The sequence below is a fragment of the Parus major genome, chromosome 12 (genome assembly GCF_001522545.3).
Source record: "Parus major isolate Abel chromosome 12, Parus_major1.1, whole genome shotgun sequence".
NCBI classification, from domain to species: domain Eukaryota; kingdom Metazoa; phylum Chordata; class Aves; order Passeriformes; family Paridae; genus Parus; species Parus major.
This window is the reverse complement of record NC_031781.1, coordinates 3,792,631-3,809,837: the sequence shown is the minus strand read 5'-3', so window position 1 is coordinate 3,809,837 and position 17,207 is coordinate 3,792,631. Positions and strand designations below refer to the sequence as shown.

Here is a 17,207-nt window from a genome sequence, read left to right as displayed (position 1 = left end):
CACAAGAAATACGACTCCACTCTACTGTGTCTACAAAGATGAATCTCTCCACATGTTTTTTAAAAAGCTGAATCCACTAATTCCTGCAGGACAGGATTTGATGGCTGGACAACAAGATGCATTATGATCAGTAATCCCATTCTGCTCAACCACTGAAGCTTCTTCAAGCTTCAATGCCTTCACTTCTCCAAAACTTTTTTTTTTTGGTTGTAGGAACATCTGTGCTAATTCCCATGCCAAACTTTAAGCACCTGCTCTGACAACAGCATTCTAGCCTCACTGTACAGCATGTAAAGGACAACCCCCACTCCCTCATCTGTCTGTACCTTCTCCTCCCTGTGGCAAGATTCACTTCCAACATACGCCCATCAATGCAGATTGGGGGATCCAGGTTCTGCAGTATCTTTAGCAACCTCAGCGCCTCCTGTAAAAGGAAAAGGAATGTCACTTTCCATGAGAAGGAAACAGCACATTTTCCAAATCCAGTCTGCCTGAAAGGAATGTTTTGTGCTCAGTAGGACGAGAAACACAACACTAAATATCGAAGTGTCAGTGAAGGGTATTTAGGATGCAACAAAAGGGATAAATGCAATGTGAGGTTCTCTGCTTGTCATATGACCAGTTACAGCAGCCAGCTGGGGACAGCATTCTCCTTGGGCTGCCAGACAGTGCAGCACTGTGGCTGCTGCTGCCCCAAAGTGTTTTAGTAAACACACTCTGGACTAACATCAAAGAACAGCTATGGAATCTGGGAGCCACCCAGACACAGAAAATGTGAGCCCTCCAACATGGGATGGTCTGTGAATTTTAAGATTCTTGCCTTCTACAAACAAAAATGATTGGATTCAAGTTCTCTGCAAACAAAATACCTATGCAAGAAGTGTTCAAGTTTAGAGTGTCTAAAAAGAAATGTACTGAGGTGAGAAACTCAATCAGCGTCACAGCTTGTGACAACAATCAATCTTTGACTCCTAAAGCCAGAGAACAACAGCTGTAACAGCGAAGTCCTGTACCTCGTCAGACAAGCAAAAGAGAGGACTTGCTTCAGCAGCCTCACAAGTACAGAGATTTCTTGTACTTCTGTGGTTTCTTCACTTCTACAGCTATCAGATGCCAACAGATGGAGCAGGTCAAAGCAGGAAAGTACTTACAGCATGAGATTCCAGTTCGATAAAGCCGTAGGTTTGCCCCATCCGCCCAGCCTTGTTCTTCATGATGCGCACGCTGGACGTGGACAGACGCACGTACGGGGCCAGGAGCCCCACGATCACCTCTGGGGGGGTGAACCGAGTGATTCGCTTCAGCATAATTGCTGAGAGACACAAGCAGGGAGGTGGCCCGAGAAGAAAAAGCAGTGAAAAAAAGATAATTCAGAACCAAGTTTACTGTGACTAAACCCACTCAAAGCAAGAGCACGGCTTCTTGCAGTCGAGTTGCAATGCCATTGCTTTTTTCTCTCCACTTTTCAAGACATTCCAGTTATCACCTCCAATTGCTAACCTTTCCTTCCCAGAAAACAGAATAGAAAGTAGTCACTTCTCAGAGCTCATCCCAGGGTAACTGCTGGCCCAAAAGACTTTTGAAGTTGTGCTAAGTTAGCTGCACCACCCTAAAGCCAGTTCAGCCTGAATTAATTTTCCTAAAGGCAGTTAGTCAGCACCTTTGGAGCTGGACAGCCCTCCATTATTCCACACCATGGATTTGCACAACATAGAAATAGTCTCCAGAGGTTTTAGTGAAATGCTGCCCTTTCTGCAGATTGCCTCATGGAGTGCAAGCAAGAGGAATCCAAAACTGGTCTTTGTGTCACTCACTTCTGCTTCCTCCACCATCTGGTGGTGTGGCTTCCTCTGCTTCCCTCTGAGAGGGTGGCTCCTGGTGCCGGTCCATGTCCCTTCTCTTCTCCTGTGAGGGCCGACGCTCTCTCCCTTCATCTCTCTTCCTTGGCTCCTGTTCCTGAGGCTGACATTCCTGCTGTGGTGCAGGAACTGAGGGCTGGAGAGGCTGCTTTGGAGATCCTGGTTGACCTGACAATTCTTGCTCAGGTGTTTCAAGCTTTGTCTCTGCTATTAGAGAGGAGAAATGAACCAGTTTCACATAAGAATGTTTCAGCAGGTATTTTTTTCTCCTATTTTCTGGCCCTTACAGCAGTGCCCCTTATAAAGGACAACCTGTACTGCCTGTTGCATATCCACGGTCTTAGCACTTGGCAGACACAAAGCGTGTTCAGATACTGTCATCCTTCCATTGCCTTGTTTTGTCTTGGGCTGCTTTACATAACTTTTCTAGTCAGAGACAAGAGGCTTTTTGGCCTCCTTTTAGGAGTGGCTCTTGCCTGAACAAACAATAATCGGGGATGGATTCAGACACATTCCTTCCATATCCAGGATAACATGTATGGCAGTGATACCCTTACTATCCATGATGTACTCCTGATCATCCACAGCCAAGCAATATCAACTAGTAACTGTCACCCTGTTTATATGCTAGAGGAAAACTGGGTTCAGACCACCCTGAGAGAAACACATCCATAGTACAGTCACAGATTTTATCAGATGCCTACTGGCCACAGCTGAGGCAGAAACAATGTGGGAACACCCTGCCCCCCCAAGTCTGGCTATGCTATTCAGAGAACATAAATCCCAACAAGTTCCTGTGCTTGAAGGCCTCTGAATGGCCTGCCTTCGCTGCAAAAGAGATCCCTACCTGAGCTTCTAACACTGCTGAAAAAGGAAGCCAAATCTGTGAAGCTGCAAAGACAGATACCATCAGCCCAGCACCTGCTGCTGAAGCCTCTTCCCACAAAGAGAAGAAAATGAGGGTGCAAGACATGGCACAGTGAAGCTTCCCTCTTTAATGTCCCTGAGAGCAAGTCCCTGATCTCATTCTGTTTGGGCAGTGGGCGGCATGGCAGAACACACAACAATTTTGCACACAACTGTTGGGAAAGCTGCACAGCGCCTTGCTTGGCTGCCAGCACAGCTCACCTTGGACAGGCTTGCACTCATTTGTCTGCAGTTTGTAGACTGCAGAGTTTTGGCTACAGAACCTCATGGAAAATTTGCATATGAAACCAGTTTGCACCTGCAGATGTGAAAATTGCCTGTGCAAATCACACAGACATGAGCACAACTCTAGAGATGGGGAGGGAAACTGGGCAACTCTCTTACTGAATTCTTGTTCAGCCGATGTGTCCTCTCCCTCAGCACCACCTCTGGACTCTGGGCCTGCTCTGCTCCCTGTAAGAGAGGCACACTTAAGTCCATCAGTCACAAAGCATGCCAGAACTCATACAAAGCTGCAGTAACCACTGTAAAATGCCTAGAAAGTTGCTTTGTCTCACCCAGTCATAGAGAGGTTACCTTACTGCACCCTTTCCCAAGAAAAGCAGGTCAGTAAGAAGCATTCACCACACTCTGTCTCCACAGCAGATTAAAGGCTCTGTTTAATTTGCTCCTGGGCAGCTTCATTACAACCCACAGCTGCGTTGGGCCAGCTGTGTCAATTCTGCCTTCCCAGCACTGATGGAGAAGCCACAGAGCACGGAAAGCACAACCACAGAGACAGTGCTTCTGTAAATAGAGATCTGTGCATCAGCAGTTGATGTATTGCCCTTCTGACTGGGGCAGGATGGCAATACGTGGAAGTCTGCTCAAAGATACAGAGTCAAGGCTTACACAGTGGCTGGAATGCACAAGCAGTGCCAGAGGAGGGTGGAGGACTCACTCGTGGCACTGCAGACCCTGGTGCTGCACCAAGGGACGGTGAAGGTGGGCACAGCCATCATCCCAAAGAAATCAGTTCCTCAAGGAAACGCGTTTTGGCTCTTGTGCTCTCTCACCCCAGAAATCAGAGGTGCTGGTGGGGTGAGGAGAAGCTCCTGGAGAACTCCTCATGTATTTTTTACAGCCAGCAAAGTGAGTTCAGCAATTTGAATCCTGGATTCACCTCTAATACCTCTCCTGAGAACAAGTGATAGAATAAATGGAAATAGACTCAAGTTACCCTGGGGGAGGTTTAGATTAGATATTAGGGAAAAAATCTTCATCAAAAGGATGGCCAAGCATTAGAAAAGGCTGCCCCAGGAAGTGATAGAATTACCATCTCTGGAAGTATTCAAAAAATGTGTAGGTGTGGTGCTTAGAGACATGGGATAGTGGTGGGCTTGGCAATGATGGGTTAATGGTTGGACTTGATTTCAGAGGTCATTTCCAACCTTAATGATTCCATGATTCTGTGATCCTCATCTGAGAGTCTCAAAAGTGAGGCAAATCTGAGTCTCTGAGTGACACTAAAACCATGCAGCTGCACCTCCCAAGGTGGGTCGAGGAGAAGCCATCTCACCTAGAGCGAGCAGCAGCAGCTCACAGTCCCAGAGGACACACAATTGTAACTCCCTGGATAAAAGGACAATACCAAACAATAGCAGGGAAAGGCTGTGGGCAGTAAGATACCTTTCCACCAAGCCTCAAGGAGCAGAGAACCTAACCGTGACCCATTGCATGTAACATTTTTAGTGTGGACAAGCAAAAAGGGTCTAAGTGAAGCAAAACTAACAATCCTCCCACACACTGCTCAGCTAGTCCACCAACAGGGATACCATGGGAAACCAGAAGAGAAACTTACTTGTCCAGGGTAGATGAAACTTTTAACCAACCACGCTCAGGGGACCAGATATACTCACCATCTCTTGGGAGCTTGCAATAGGAACAGGAAGATCTGTAGCCCACAGTACACACCTTACACTGCAATGGAAGATGGAGAGCATGAGGAAGTCGTGTTTTGAAGGCAGTGGGTACAGCCTGCTCCAGAATTCCAGACTCTGCAGTGTGCTTTCAGAAAGTAGCAGCCATGAAAAAATCACAGTGATGGGCAATGGCAGCAGGAGCCTTTGCTGGAATTGCAGGTAAATGCTCATATGACTCACAGCTGGGTTTGCCTTGGGAACAAGGCTTTCACACAACTTCTGAGCACACATTTATTCACTAGTCCTTGAGATGGGACTCTTCTGCATCTCAAGTGATGCTGGAGCAAAAGCTCCCTGCTAGGCACAATTTTGATTCAAAGGGTTCAAAGTTACCTTGGCATTCTCTAACCTGAACTCACCCCTCAAGCAGTGACAAAGTCCTTATCTGAGCTGAACTATAGGTACTGATGTAATTTGGAGAGTTAATGATGAGGTGGCTGCTAACCAAGAGGCAGAACTGAGCAGGCTTGGATGGTTATCCCACCTAGAGCCACTGTGGGGAGAGCCAATTGCCCCATTTTCACAGCTCTCTCCAAACACAGCACTCCTGACTTCCTCCTTAAGCTCTTTGCAAGTGTATTGCTTTTGTTTTATAGCAATTTCTTCCTATGACTGAAGCCTTGTGGATGCTCTGGGGCACAAGAAATCTCCCTCAGGCCACAGCTACATAGAGCAACAGTGGGGACACACAGTGCAGCCATCTCAGTGCACTGAGAGCTGTATGAAACTGCTGCTTGAAAATTGTGTCTCCATCTCTGGAGTGCTCCAAGCAGAGATGAGGCATGGAGCAACAGCTCTGCTTGCAGCTGAGTGCATCCAGTCAGCTGGATGAGGGTCTCTGTAGCCCAGGGTGATCAAGGTGGGATTCTAATTAGAACCAATCCCTTCATGTCCTGCTGCAATCTCTCAGCCTGCAGTCAGTGGGAACGTAGGCAACAATCCTGTCCTTTCTCCAGCAATCACCTCCAGCCTGCTGCAACCACAAGTTCCTGTACTGGAAGAACCCTGGGGAGGGCACAGGAACAAACTGACCCTTGGGCAGCTGTGCCTTCCCAGAAATGGACCAGTTCCAGCGTGTGCTAGACTTGGCTCATGCTGCCTAGACTTGGATCCATTTCCATGCTTCCTTCCCTGCAGCACTTACTACAGTCACAGCTAGACCACAGGTTCCTGTGTGAGGCAGAGGGGTGGTTACACACATGAACCAGAGCAAAGCCTGTTCCATTCCGGTTGGCGGAATCACTACCTCATTGTGGTTTTTAAGGAGAAAGGATCCACACGCTATTTTTTCCCACATTTTCAAAAGGAACCACAGCACAGGGACAAGGCTGCTCTGTGCATGAAGAATCTGGCTACCTGTACCAGAGCAACATGGATGCAGAGGTGGGACTAGAAACAAGGTATGCAAAAGCACAGTTTAGAAGGGGCATGAAATTCAGGGTAGGTATTAATTACTCTGAGCTTACTTTGGTCACCAAGCAAATATCCAGGACTCCTCCGAGCTGCCACTGCCATGAGTGCCAGCAGGGGAAGCACAACACAGCTCTGAGCACATACTTACACGTTTGCAGCGCCAAAACTCTGGGCACGGAGTGTATTCAAGGGTCACTTCTTTGCCACCGATGGTAAGAGTTCCCTGTTGAGACAAGGGGGTAAATGACGGAAGTGCCCAGCACACGCAGCTCACTCAGAGGCAAAGAAAGGGGTGAAAGCTCTGGCTCCTAAAGGTTTTGCAAGTGAAACAGGGTGAAAGGGGGAGAAAGTCTCCCAGTTCAGTTAACTGGAGCTTTGCCATGGATGTGGGAGGGAAACAGCCTGCTCTAGCACGTGGCTTCAAGGCTGTGCTAGCTAGCTCCAGAGGAACCAGGCAGGAGAGGCCTTGCCACCTCCCAGGAAGAGCAGAGACAAGTAACTAAAGTGGGCAACTGCTTTAACCTGCTTTAGTCCAGGTGCTGGCAAGGGGCAGCTGGACAGGTTCCCTCATGCCAGCCACCACACCAGGCTGGCCTCAAGGCAGCTACTTGAGGAGGAATGTGTGGAAAAATCCTCTCAGGTGAGAGAATATTTAGTCTTCATGCCAGTCATGAAACCATGGTTTTTCTTCAGAGAAATACACCAGAAATCTGCCACTGGCTCTGCAGCCAGCCCTTCCTTGCTGAGGCTGGCCTTGAATGCCTGAGCAGCAGCACCTGAGGGGCTCCACTGCCCACAGATACACTGCTTCCATATCCACAAGTGATGCTTTGGAGATGTGCTAACACACCCACAAGCTCTGCTGAAACGCAGATAAAATGGGTCAAGGTAGGTATAAGTCCCCTGGCTCCTGCCTGGAGCAGCAATGATTCCTGGTGACTCCCATCTGCCACAGACAACAGGCCATGCCTGGGCACACAGGATGCAGGCAGGCCAAGTCACAGGTGCACATAGCCATGAGACATCTCCTGTCACTGGAGGCACTGCCAGACCATGCAGCCTGGATTCCCCAATACCATAGTTTGAGACTCAGTACCAATAAAGAGACCCAGACCCAGGTCTGTCAGGGGAGCAGCTGCCTGATGGCACACACACAGGTCAGAGAGCTGTAAATGGTCCCAGCCTATTTTGGGGACCTCTGCTGAGTCAGAAGTTTCCCAGGTACTCTGACCCAGTAGCCTCACCAAGCAAAAGCCCCCAGTGCAAACCACGAACATGAGAAAACAAGTTCCCAGAGTTATTATTCAGAAGTCATGATACACCCATGCATATACTGCTCTGCGGAACGTGAGGGAAATGCTATGGAATATGCAAAGTGGGAGTGAAGAGTTCATAGAAGGGAATCACTGAGTGGCAGTACAACAATCCTTTAACTCCCACGAGAGAACACAGCAGGGTTCCACCACCTCCCCTCTTTACATCCTGCCTTTTATGAACCAAAGCCATCCTTTCCTACCAGGCCTATGCTGAACACTTTCAGGGGTTCCTTTCTGCCACCCGGCTGCTCAAGCACTGCTTTCCAGCATGGATTTGCTGTTGCCTGACAGAAAGCCGAGCCATTCCTGGACCTTGCTGAAGGCTGGTGTGTGCACCCGGACCACATTGCTGCATCTTTGGAGAATCTGCTCAGGGTCTATTCAGAGCAGGGAGCATTGCTCACTTTACCTGTCTGCAAGAGGCTTTACACCTTCTTCAAGGCATGTGAGGAAGCACAAGTGAGAAGGGGAAGTGGAAATCAAGGCTGCCCCACTGGAAATGCTGGTCCCTGAGACAGACATGCTCCCTCTCCCAAGCAGGGCACCCACCACATACTCAAGGAATGGGCAGTGCCAGGAGCAGGCTGAAAATACCCATGAGTGCCTCAGGACACACAGCAGAGGCAGGAGGAGAAGGCAGGGTGCACATCCTCATGAGCCCAGGGAAGTCCATGGGAACAGCAGCCCCTCAGCAGGCAGCTGCAGCCCTGCCTACGAACTCAGGAAACAAAAAACTCAATTAGAGAACATCTCCTCTGGCAGGGGCAATCCATCACAGAGCTTCATCCTTCTACCAGCCATCGAGGACAAACCTTGCCAGAAAGTCTTAAGATTATTTTTGGTTTTATGGAAAATGATATTTAAGTGCATGTTGTGCTGGTGGTGCTGGTCCCTTCCGCAAATTCCATTTTTGGAGGCTGCAGAAAGTGTCACTTGCATAATTACTCCCTGATTTCCCTAACACCCTGCTGATTGCCTGCTCACTTTTTCAGCAAGCTCTCTCTTACTGATTTCTTCTTGATAAAGTAATTTTCAAGGTTGCAATCATCATTTAACTCTCTAAAATGAGTCTTTCACTTAGGACACACATTGTCAGGATTCAGCAGCTTTGAATTCCACATTCTCCCATTTTATTACTAGATTCCATCACAAATATTTTCAGAACCTTTATTTCCTCTAGTGCCTGTCTCCACTTACTCTTCTTCATCTAGATCTTCCTTTACTGTGCATATATTTTTAGGTAATAATCTAAATTTCTGTCTAATTGAGCAGATTTCAGTTGAGCAGATCTTGGTGAAAGGACAAAGATTTTCTGAATATTCAGGGAACAGTGCTAGGAGGGGAAAAAAATGGTAAGCCTAAAGTATGCCACATATTGTGTCTGGCACCATATCTCTTCCACATTCAGGCATTTTATCCTGGACTTTTTCATCAACCTGTACTATGTCTGTTAATTCCTTTGTATTTTTAATACCCTGTACTTTGGAGCAGCTTGGCTTTTTCTAAGTCAGAGTGAAACAGAAATGTCTCTCTGGTCTTCCCAGTCAGGAACCTCCCCCTCATAACTAGCAGTAAACACAGAGTTGACTCACCAGTGAAGGGTTTAAAAGGCAGCACAGCCTTGCAGTACTAGGACAGCAAGCACTCAGCCATGGAAATGCCCAGATTTCCAAGGGCATGAACAGATTCTACTGTTTTCTGAATCACCAAATTCATCAAAACAGAGCATCAGGCCTTTACTGCTGGGAGCAATGATTTGTGCTACTGTTTGATACCTTTCAAACACAGTTATACAAGGATTTTTTGCTTAGAGGTCATTGGAGATGCAACACTGAATTCTAATCTAAGTGATAGAACTCAGTCCCAGCCAGTTCAGCCACTAAAAAATCTGCCCTATGGCCAAGTATGTAAATACCCCTGTCAGCACACTGATCCATGGAGCAACCCTACCATGAGCTGGTCCTAAAGAGCTGTGCCAGGAAACCATAAAGCCTGTTTGTAGAGAGCACACACAGTGCAGCCAAGTCTCAAAGCTCTTTACTGAGCAGGGACATACCCCACAGGAACAGCTTGCTTTTAGAGGGAAAGAAAAAGGAGAAAATCCCTTAGCCATGATATCCACAGGTGATGCAATCCTTTCGAAAGCACTTTGAAGACTGTGTCAGCAGGGCACGGGGCTTCAGCAGCAAAGCTAGTTTTACTAAAGCACTTTTCAAGCTTTTTGTTCCCAAAAGAAGCATTAAAGAATACCAGGAAGGTAGGCCTACCAGTGAGAAAAAAGCCAGACCACATCATGCGCACTTTTGAGGTTGGGTTTAGCTCACCTCTAGTTTACCCTGTTTGTAACAGCACTGCTTTGCACAGAGCCCAGCCTGGCTCTGCAGGTACATGAGCACTCTGATCCTGCTTCCTAGGGAACCTATGGAGCTACTGCCAGGGCCAGGAGACAGCTTGCTGCAGGTCAGGCACTGCACAAGCCACCGCTTCAGCTGCTTGTCTGTCAATTAGCATTTACAGTTAGCACGCCGGGATTTTTCATGCTTGTTGACAGCCTTTTAATGATGATGACTGGGGGTTGAGGAGGGGGAGAACTTGCCAAAAAAGTATCTCTTTGCTCTCAAGACTGAGATGACAGAATAAAAATCATCAGTGTCAAAGCTTTTGCTAACTGTTTCTCAGAAAAAAAAATTAGAGCATCCAAGGGTGACCTAGAAAATTGGAAATGTGGAAGGAGAGCTCTCAGAACACGGTCACTCCCTCAAATCAAACCAGGCTTCTGCTTTAACTGAATCTATCCAAACACTAAAACCTCCAGTAAAATTTCACTGCGACCAACACCACCATGGACTGCTGTGGAGGCATGTGCTCCAGCTCTTCCAGGGGGATGGCAACAGTCATCCATCCAGGATGCCACCATCCTGGGTCACAAGGAAGACTGTGAGTGCCTGACTTAGTGGAACAGCAATTGTCAGTGTCACCTTTACAGGTGACACACCTGGGGCGGCACACATCAGTTTTGGAACGGAACCAAGGCTCAGCTACCAAGCACACAAATCCACAAGGATTAATAAGCCACACTTTTCTTCTTGCCTACAACCCCAAGGTGGTGCAGGAGGTGCCTCCACTGCAAGTGAACCATCTTCAGACACTCTTCAGGAGCTGGCTCATGCACAAACCAAAGGCCACATTAGCTAATTAATTCCTCATATTGCTTGTGATCTGATTAAATGGAAAATATCTGTACCATGAACTGAAAGGTTCATGTATCCTTCTAACTGAGTAATAACCATGCTGGAAGACTGATGTGGTTCAACATGCTAAAAAGTAACTAAAAATACCATTTGTAAACAGTTAAAAAAACTGCATACGAAGATTATGACAAAAGAATGCTTATGGGCAGCACAGTAAAGCAGTCACATTAAAATACCAGAACCAACCTTGTTTATACGATGTTAATTCAGCCCTCTTATGCATATTTACTATAATTAGGATAGTTATTCAAAAATCAGTATACATCCGTCATTTAAAAATTATTTAAAATGATTAATGACAAGTGTTTATTGCCTTGGGAATGCTCAGACACTACCCCAGGAGGCAGTCTGGGAATGCAGTGGATGCCCCTGGTCCCAGCAGCACTTCCCAGAATAAAAAGCTCTTACCATCCTCAGGGTATGCTCCAGCCCTGGCCTCCAAATGCAGTGGATAGCACAGCACAGGAGAAGAGGGGCTGACAGCACAAGCCAGGTTATCTAATTGGAACTGCAAATCAGAATGCTTTCAGGTTCTGCTCCTATTTGAGTATGGATTAGAAATGCAGATTTAACAACCCCCAACCGCCACACAATGCAGGTTATGTAATGGCATCCTATTCCACTGGCATGCACCATGCAGAGGCTGAGTGGGAGCTGGCAGGGAGAGCACAGGGTTCTCTCCCTGACAGGATTCACCTTCAAATTAGGCAGGCAGGTGAGATCAAACACCAAAGGTCTCCTGCCTGTGGAACTGAGGAGGCAGCACCTTCCTGGGACAAAGGAGAGAATAACAAACCAGCTGGATATATTTCAGAACAAGATCATTACAGCCACAGAAACTGTGGCTTCTCGTCCCCTGTTTTCCATATGCTGAAGTTTTTATCTCTGAACTCATCAGCAGCTGCTGTACAAGGGACTCAACTGTACAGAGCAACAGGCAGTACATCTGCTTACCTCTGACAAAAAGCAGATGAGAAAAGCTGTGAACCCACAAATCACAATCCATCTGTAATTAAACAGTTAGAAAACGGAGCGTGAGGTGGAGCTAAAGAAACAAGAGCAGTCGAGGCTGCTGCAGGGTACTGCAGCAATCTGGCATTTCCTGCAGCAAGAGTAACTACAAGCAAATTCCTCATGAGGTGGGATTTTCCCCAAGGCTCTCAGCCTCTTTCTCAAGCTCTCAAACCAGTAGCAGCTCAGGAATTTCTTTTTATTGGCCTGATCTAGCACAGCATCCATCACTCTACTGCTGAATGGTTGAAGATAAGGTTCAAGATATACCAGGGAAAAGGATGGTTTGAAAAGTGATGGATCCCTGAGGATCCAAACAACTTTGCTGTGTACTAATATTACAGATTTCCATCAAGACTAACACTGAGATGACAACTGAAAACATAAACACTGTGCTAGTGGTCACCCAAAGTGCAGCATATTGGCCCTTGGGCATCAGAGACATTACGAAGCTGAAGAGCACGTGGCATCACCTTGAAACATTTAGCAGTAAAGCATTTATTTCTACAGTGATCCAAGGCTAACCAGCATGGCATGCTCCTGGTCTTCAAGGTCAGGGGAGGCCTGAGAGTGAAGGCCCAAAGCTGTCACCATCCATCCTGAGCTGACAGAACACTGCTTCAGGCACACCACTGATGGGCATATTAAACAAAACTGGCACTAACACAGAACTGAGCATTAGGAAAATAACAGAGTGCTAAAGATTCAGTAGCTAAATGTAACAGATTAAGATGCTATATAAGGATTATTTTATCCCAGATAGCTCCTGGTGCTTCTTTTTCAAAGTCCTTTTATTCAAAACCCATAGCACTGGACCGTCCACTGTGCCACACAAGCTTCCATATCTACAATGCCTGGTTATCCAGGCCATTTGTCCTTTAGCAGAAGGTGCCAGTCTGCATCCTTTAAGTACCTTATTTCCACAGACACCCCAGCTAGCCTGCTGAGACACCTCCAGCTTTCTTCCTACGGTTTCTAAATTCCCTGGATACCAGCCATACTCTTTTTAAGCAAGTCCCAGTATCTTTCTACAGCTCACCTCCCCCCACTGATATCCTTTTCGCAAATACACACAGAAATTGCTTTTCAGACTATGCCAGCTCTCTACATTTTAATGCCTGAATTTTGAACTCCAATTCAGTTCCAAGTTAGGACTCTCAAAGTGCTTATCTTCTAAACACAGCATTTGCTTCGCTCGTCAGCACTCTCAGCCCTGCTCCGAGAGCACCAAAACGGTGGGCACAGGCAAGCTCCCAATTACAGCTCCAGGAAGGATAACAGTGATGTGCTGCAGCTGGGGAAAACACACAATGTGCTCAGGACCTCACATGCTCAAGGGCCAGCTTTGGGCAGCAGGTGATAGGAATAGCTTCTGCATTTCACCCTTTAAGTAGATTTCAACACATCTGAAAGTTTTCTTTGATCCAGTGAAGCCAAGTGGACTTTCACCTGCCACTCAAGGCCCTAATGCATCTCTGCCTGGCTAATGCCGACCTCCAGCTTCCCTCCCTCCTCTGAAGGGGGCACCTTTGCAGATCAGCTAGAGGATCACTGGGAAAAAAGTGAAAAATTTTAAATTAAAGCCTTTCCTTTACAGCATAAAGGAGTCAGAAGATTTCTAGAGGCCAGACAGTGAGGATCTGGGGACAACAGCTCAGAGTGACGAGATCTGTGCTCTGGTCTTACTGGCTGTGCTTCCACTCCACAGCTAAAGAGAAGCACAGAGGGTTAAGGCCATATAAAGAGGTAAGTGGAGGAGGCCATGCATGTGAGTTTCTTTAACAACTAGACTTGATCTTAAAGGTCTTTTCCAACATAAATATAATCTCTAAATCAAACACTCACGCTCACAAAAGTATCAATCAGGTTGAATTCTCTATTTGAAAAACATACTTAAACTATCAAAACTGAAGAGTATTTAAATATTTAGCATATTGAGTATCATTATTCATAGATGGCTCTAGGGAAGGATCCACATGGTTCTGCCTCATCAATATTCCTTTACTTAGCACAGGCTACTGCATGGACAATGTTTGAACAACAGCTGCTTCACAGAACCCCTTCTCTCCCAACACAGGGACTTCCCTTCTCTCATGCTGCTCTAAAATGCTGCTCTACTGCCTGGACATATTTCTCACTATTCTTTTTTTTTTTTTTTTTACATGGCCACCTTTTTTCTCAAGGGTCATCTCATCCCATCACACTGTTAAACAATATAAAGCACAAGCACATTAACACAATGCACTAATCCAGTCCAGGACCTTCCTGTGCACCTCCCTCAGGGATACTTTACAATTAGCAACGGCCATAAGGAAGCTGGGAAACAATGAGGAAACACCCAGCACCTTAATCATAGGTTTGAAGCACAAATATCAAAACCTTTAAGAGCAATCCCTATGCAAAATCATGGTGGAAAAAAAGACAGGCTGGAAAGCTCTGCCTTAGAGGGGTAAATTTATTGCTAGACAATTCAAGGTATTTAATTAAGCATTTGAAGACACACACACACAAACAACACGTGTTCTTCCACTGGAGCATGTACCTATGGCATTACACACCTGCCAGCCTGGCTTGAGTGCAACATAATGCTAGTGGGTGTCACAACTCCCTGTGGGACCCAGTACTTCTTCCTTTTTCAGGGCACTGAGATTTAAGGGGTTCATTCAGGCAACTGCACCACACACAGTCCAGAGGTAAATTCAGATTGTTCCTTCCAGGTCAGCTCCCAGAACTGCTGAAGAAAGGAATTTAGTGAATGCCTTGTGAGGGTGCAGAAGTAGTGACTCTCCAGGCTCCGAGCCTCTGGTGGCTGACTTCAGCTCTTTGGGAGAGTAGAGCCAGAGAGGCGAGTCTGCAGGACAGCAGTTCCTCTGATAACCCTGACACCAAAGAAGGAAAAGAACACAGTTCCCTGTTGTGTCAGAAGTGCCTCGGCATGGCTGAATTCCTAAGGGATTGAGAAGGGGAAACGGCATACACAGACATCTCTCTAAACTATCAGAAAAGCTGCACAGTGGTGGGTGGCTCAGATATTGTCACTTGAACCCCCTGTGGGACTTTAATACCTGGGGATTTAGTATCTGGTGGCTCAGGACAGAGACTGGCCCGTGCAGACCGAGGGCAGCCAAGCACAGGGGCTCTCTCACCTCTCTGCAGCAAGCACTGGAGCACCAGAGAGGTGATGCTTTCAGCTGCTCCTCTTAGAACCAGATGGATCAATCATTTGCCTGTCATTAGGAGGTGTCTGTGAAACATTCTGAAATTCACTTCTTATATTTAATGATGTGCCCAGTACACACTGGAAGGAAGAAAAAAGAGATGAGGTGAGTTAATGGAATGGACAGAGAAGGCAGCAGTGGCAGTGGACATACCAGTTCCACATGAACCAGGCACAAAACAACAGCTTATCAGTGGAAAAAAATGCACACCACCTCAGCACTCTTCTCCAGTGACATCACAGGTTGGGAAGAATCAATCAGGCTTTCAAAACCTCAGGGCTATAAACAGTAAAATACCTGAGTCATCATATCATTAATGTACAGCTTTGCACCGTGAGAAAGCTTCTTAGTGAGACTTCTCAACCTGGCATTAAGTGTATGAAAATACATCTTGGGATTCTTAAGACTTAAAATTACTTTCTCTGTTAACTCTGCTCCTGAGATTCCTGATGGAAAAGTACATCAAATGTTTGCTTGGGCTTTAAATGCCATCCTGACTCAAATCTGGTTCATGAAGCCCATCTGAATATTGCTAATTTCCTGTTTAGACATGGACTGTACATCACAAAAAACCCTAAGATTTCCCCTGTTGTCTATGAAAACAGAGAAAATCACTTTCATTGTCTTGTTCTAAAGACAGTGTCAGAGTTTTAAATACTTAAATCTTATATTTACAACTTTATAGCTTTGACCCTCATTAAAAATGTAATTCCTTACATGACAGACTTGATTTTAGACCCCTGTCCTTCAGAAGCTGTTTGTTCATCCTGTGGAAGGCATAGCTAACTGAACTTATAGGTGGCCTGAAGCGATGGAGATGCAGGAGGACACTCGGATGCAACATCTGGTAGCTGTCAACACATACACACAGTGCAACAGCATGACAAAATAGACCATCAGGCAGAATGCTCCTCTACATCTGATAGCTTTTGTTCTGCCAAAGCCAGGAAGAACTTTCCACCTCCGTCCTGTCTCCTTGTACAAAACAGCTCCAAGATTTTCCCACACAACCCTCTTCTGGAAGCAATTGTAGCCAGGACTCAGTAAGTTGGTCACACAGTGCTACTGAGGACCTGTCAGTGGCTGTTCCATTCACAGGTTCCCTGATATGATGGAAGAAGAAATTCTCCCCCTTATGTGAGAGGATTGAGGAAGTTGCCTTTCCTCAGCAGTGCAGAGGGATTTTGCCTTCCAGCACTCTCAGTGCTCTTCCACCTCATGTGTTTCCTGGTCCTGCACAGATGCAGAATGACAGCAAAACTCCTGATCTCTGGTGTTGTAGCACACTGTGTTTCTGTGTTCTCCATAGGTATTAAAGCTTTAATAAGAGTCTAGGAGGTGCCCTGTGGCTTGCAGGGGAATGGGGTGGATAATAACTCTGTGTCCTCCTGTGTTAAATACCTGTTTCCTTGTTGCCTGTGATTGATGGATAATGACACAATAGCCCACTTAGGCGTGCCGCCCCCATTTTCCACTGTAATAATTTCATTTCTAGACAAGAACATTAACAACCCAGTTACAGTCAAATGGAAACAGATATTCACAAATAAAAGTTGCTGACTGCCAGAGCTTTGATCTTGCATTTTCAGACTTGAATCTGAATTTAATATTTTACTCGTGTGAGTCTCACAACCCGAGCAGAAAACAGCAAAATGCAACGTACTCCCTTTGAATGAAGCCCGATTCCAGGTAGCCAAACTTCCATTATTTAAATTGAAAAAGTCCAACACAAACTCAGCTGGGAAGAAAACAGACTAAAATCCACATCTGAAAGGAATTCCAGCTCTCTCTCACTATCAAAACTGTAGATACACAAAAAACATACGTAATTTCTACAGAAGGGTAGGCAGACCATTTCTTTGAAGAGAAGGAAACAGTGGTTCTGCCTTCTTCCTTAACCCCAGGGAGTGTGCAGTCAGACATTTTTTTTTCCACCTCTGGAGTCAACATTTTACCTTCTAGTTTTCCAGCAATCCAACACCAACAGTGCATCAAGCAATGGAAAAGCAATTGCTGCTAAGATAGCACAAAAGCATGAACGAACAGTTCTGAGGCTGAAGCTCACAGCGACTCATCAAGGGAAAATTGCAACATTTTGGTGTGCTCCCACTTATCAAAACAGTCCAGATGGAGTCCTAGCATTATAATCTGGCTCATATGCTCGTAAAACATATCTGGTGTTCCCCTCGACATTGCTGGAATTGGGCTGAGGACTCATTGGACTCAGCCCAACAGTTTATGTCACCTCGTT

General features: G+C 46.2%; 1 protein-coding gene across 3 annotated transcripts in view; it reads right to left on the bottom strand.

Annotated features, from left to right (window-relative positions):
* Positions 1 to 17,207, bottom strand: part of RBM6 (RNA binding motif protein 6) — a 57,021-nt gene that overhangs the window by 9,978 nt on the left and 29,836 nt on the right. For 2 of the 3 annotated variants that reach the window (XM_015640975.3, XM_015640976.2), the window contains 6 exons: positions 6,309 to 6,383; positions 4,685 to 4,745; positions 3,171 to 3,239; positions 1,815 to 2,066; positions 1,152 to 1,312; positions 327 to 424 (listed from right to left, as the gene is read on the bottom strand). In XM_015640975.3, coding sequence (XP_015496461.1) covers positions 327 to 424; positions 1,152 to 1,312; positions 1,815 to 2,066; positions 3,171 to 3,239; positions 4,685 to 4,745; positions 6,309 to 6,383 — 716 coding nt within the window. The remainder of the gene's footprint in view (positions 1 to 326; positions 425 to 1,151; positions 1,313 to 1,814; positions 2,067 to 3,170; positions 3,240 to 4,684; positions 4,746 to 6,308; positions 6,384 to 17,207) is intronic. The other variant, XM_033517585.1, reaches the window with a different exon arrangement.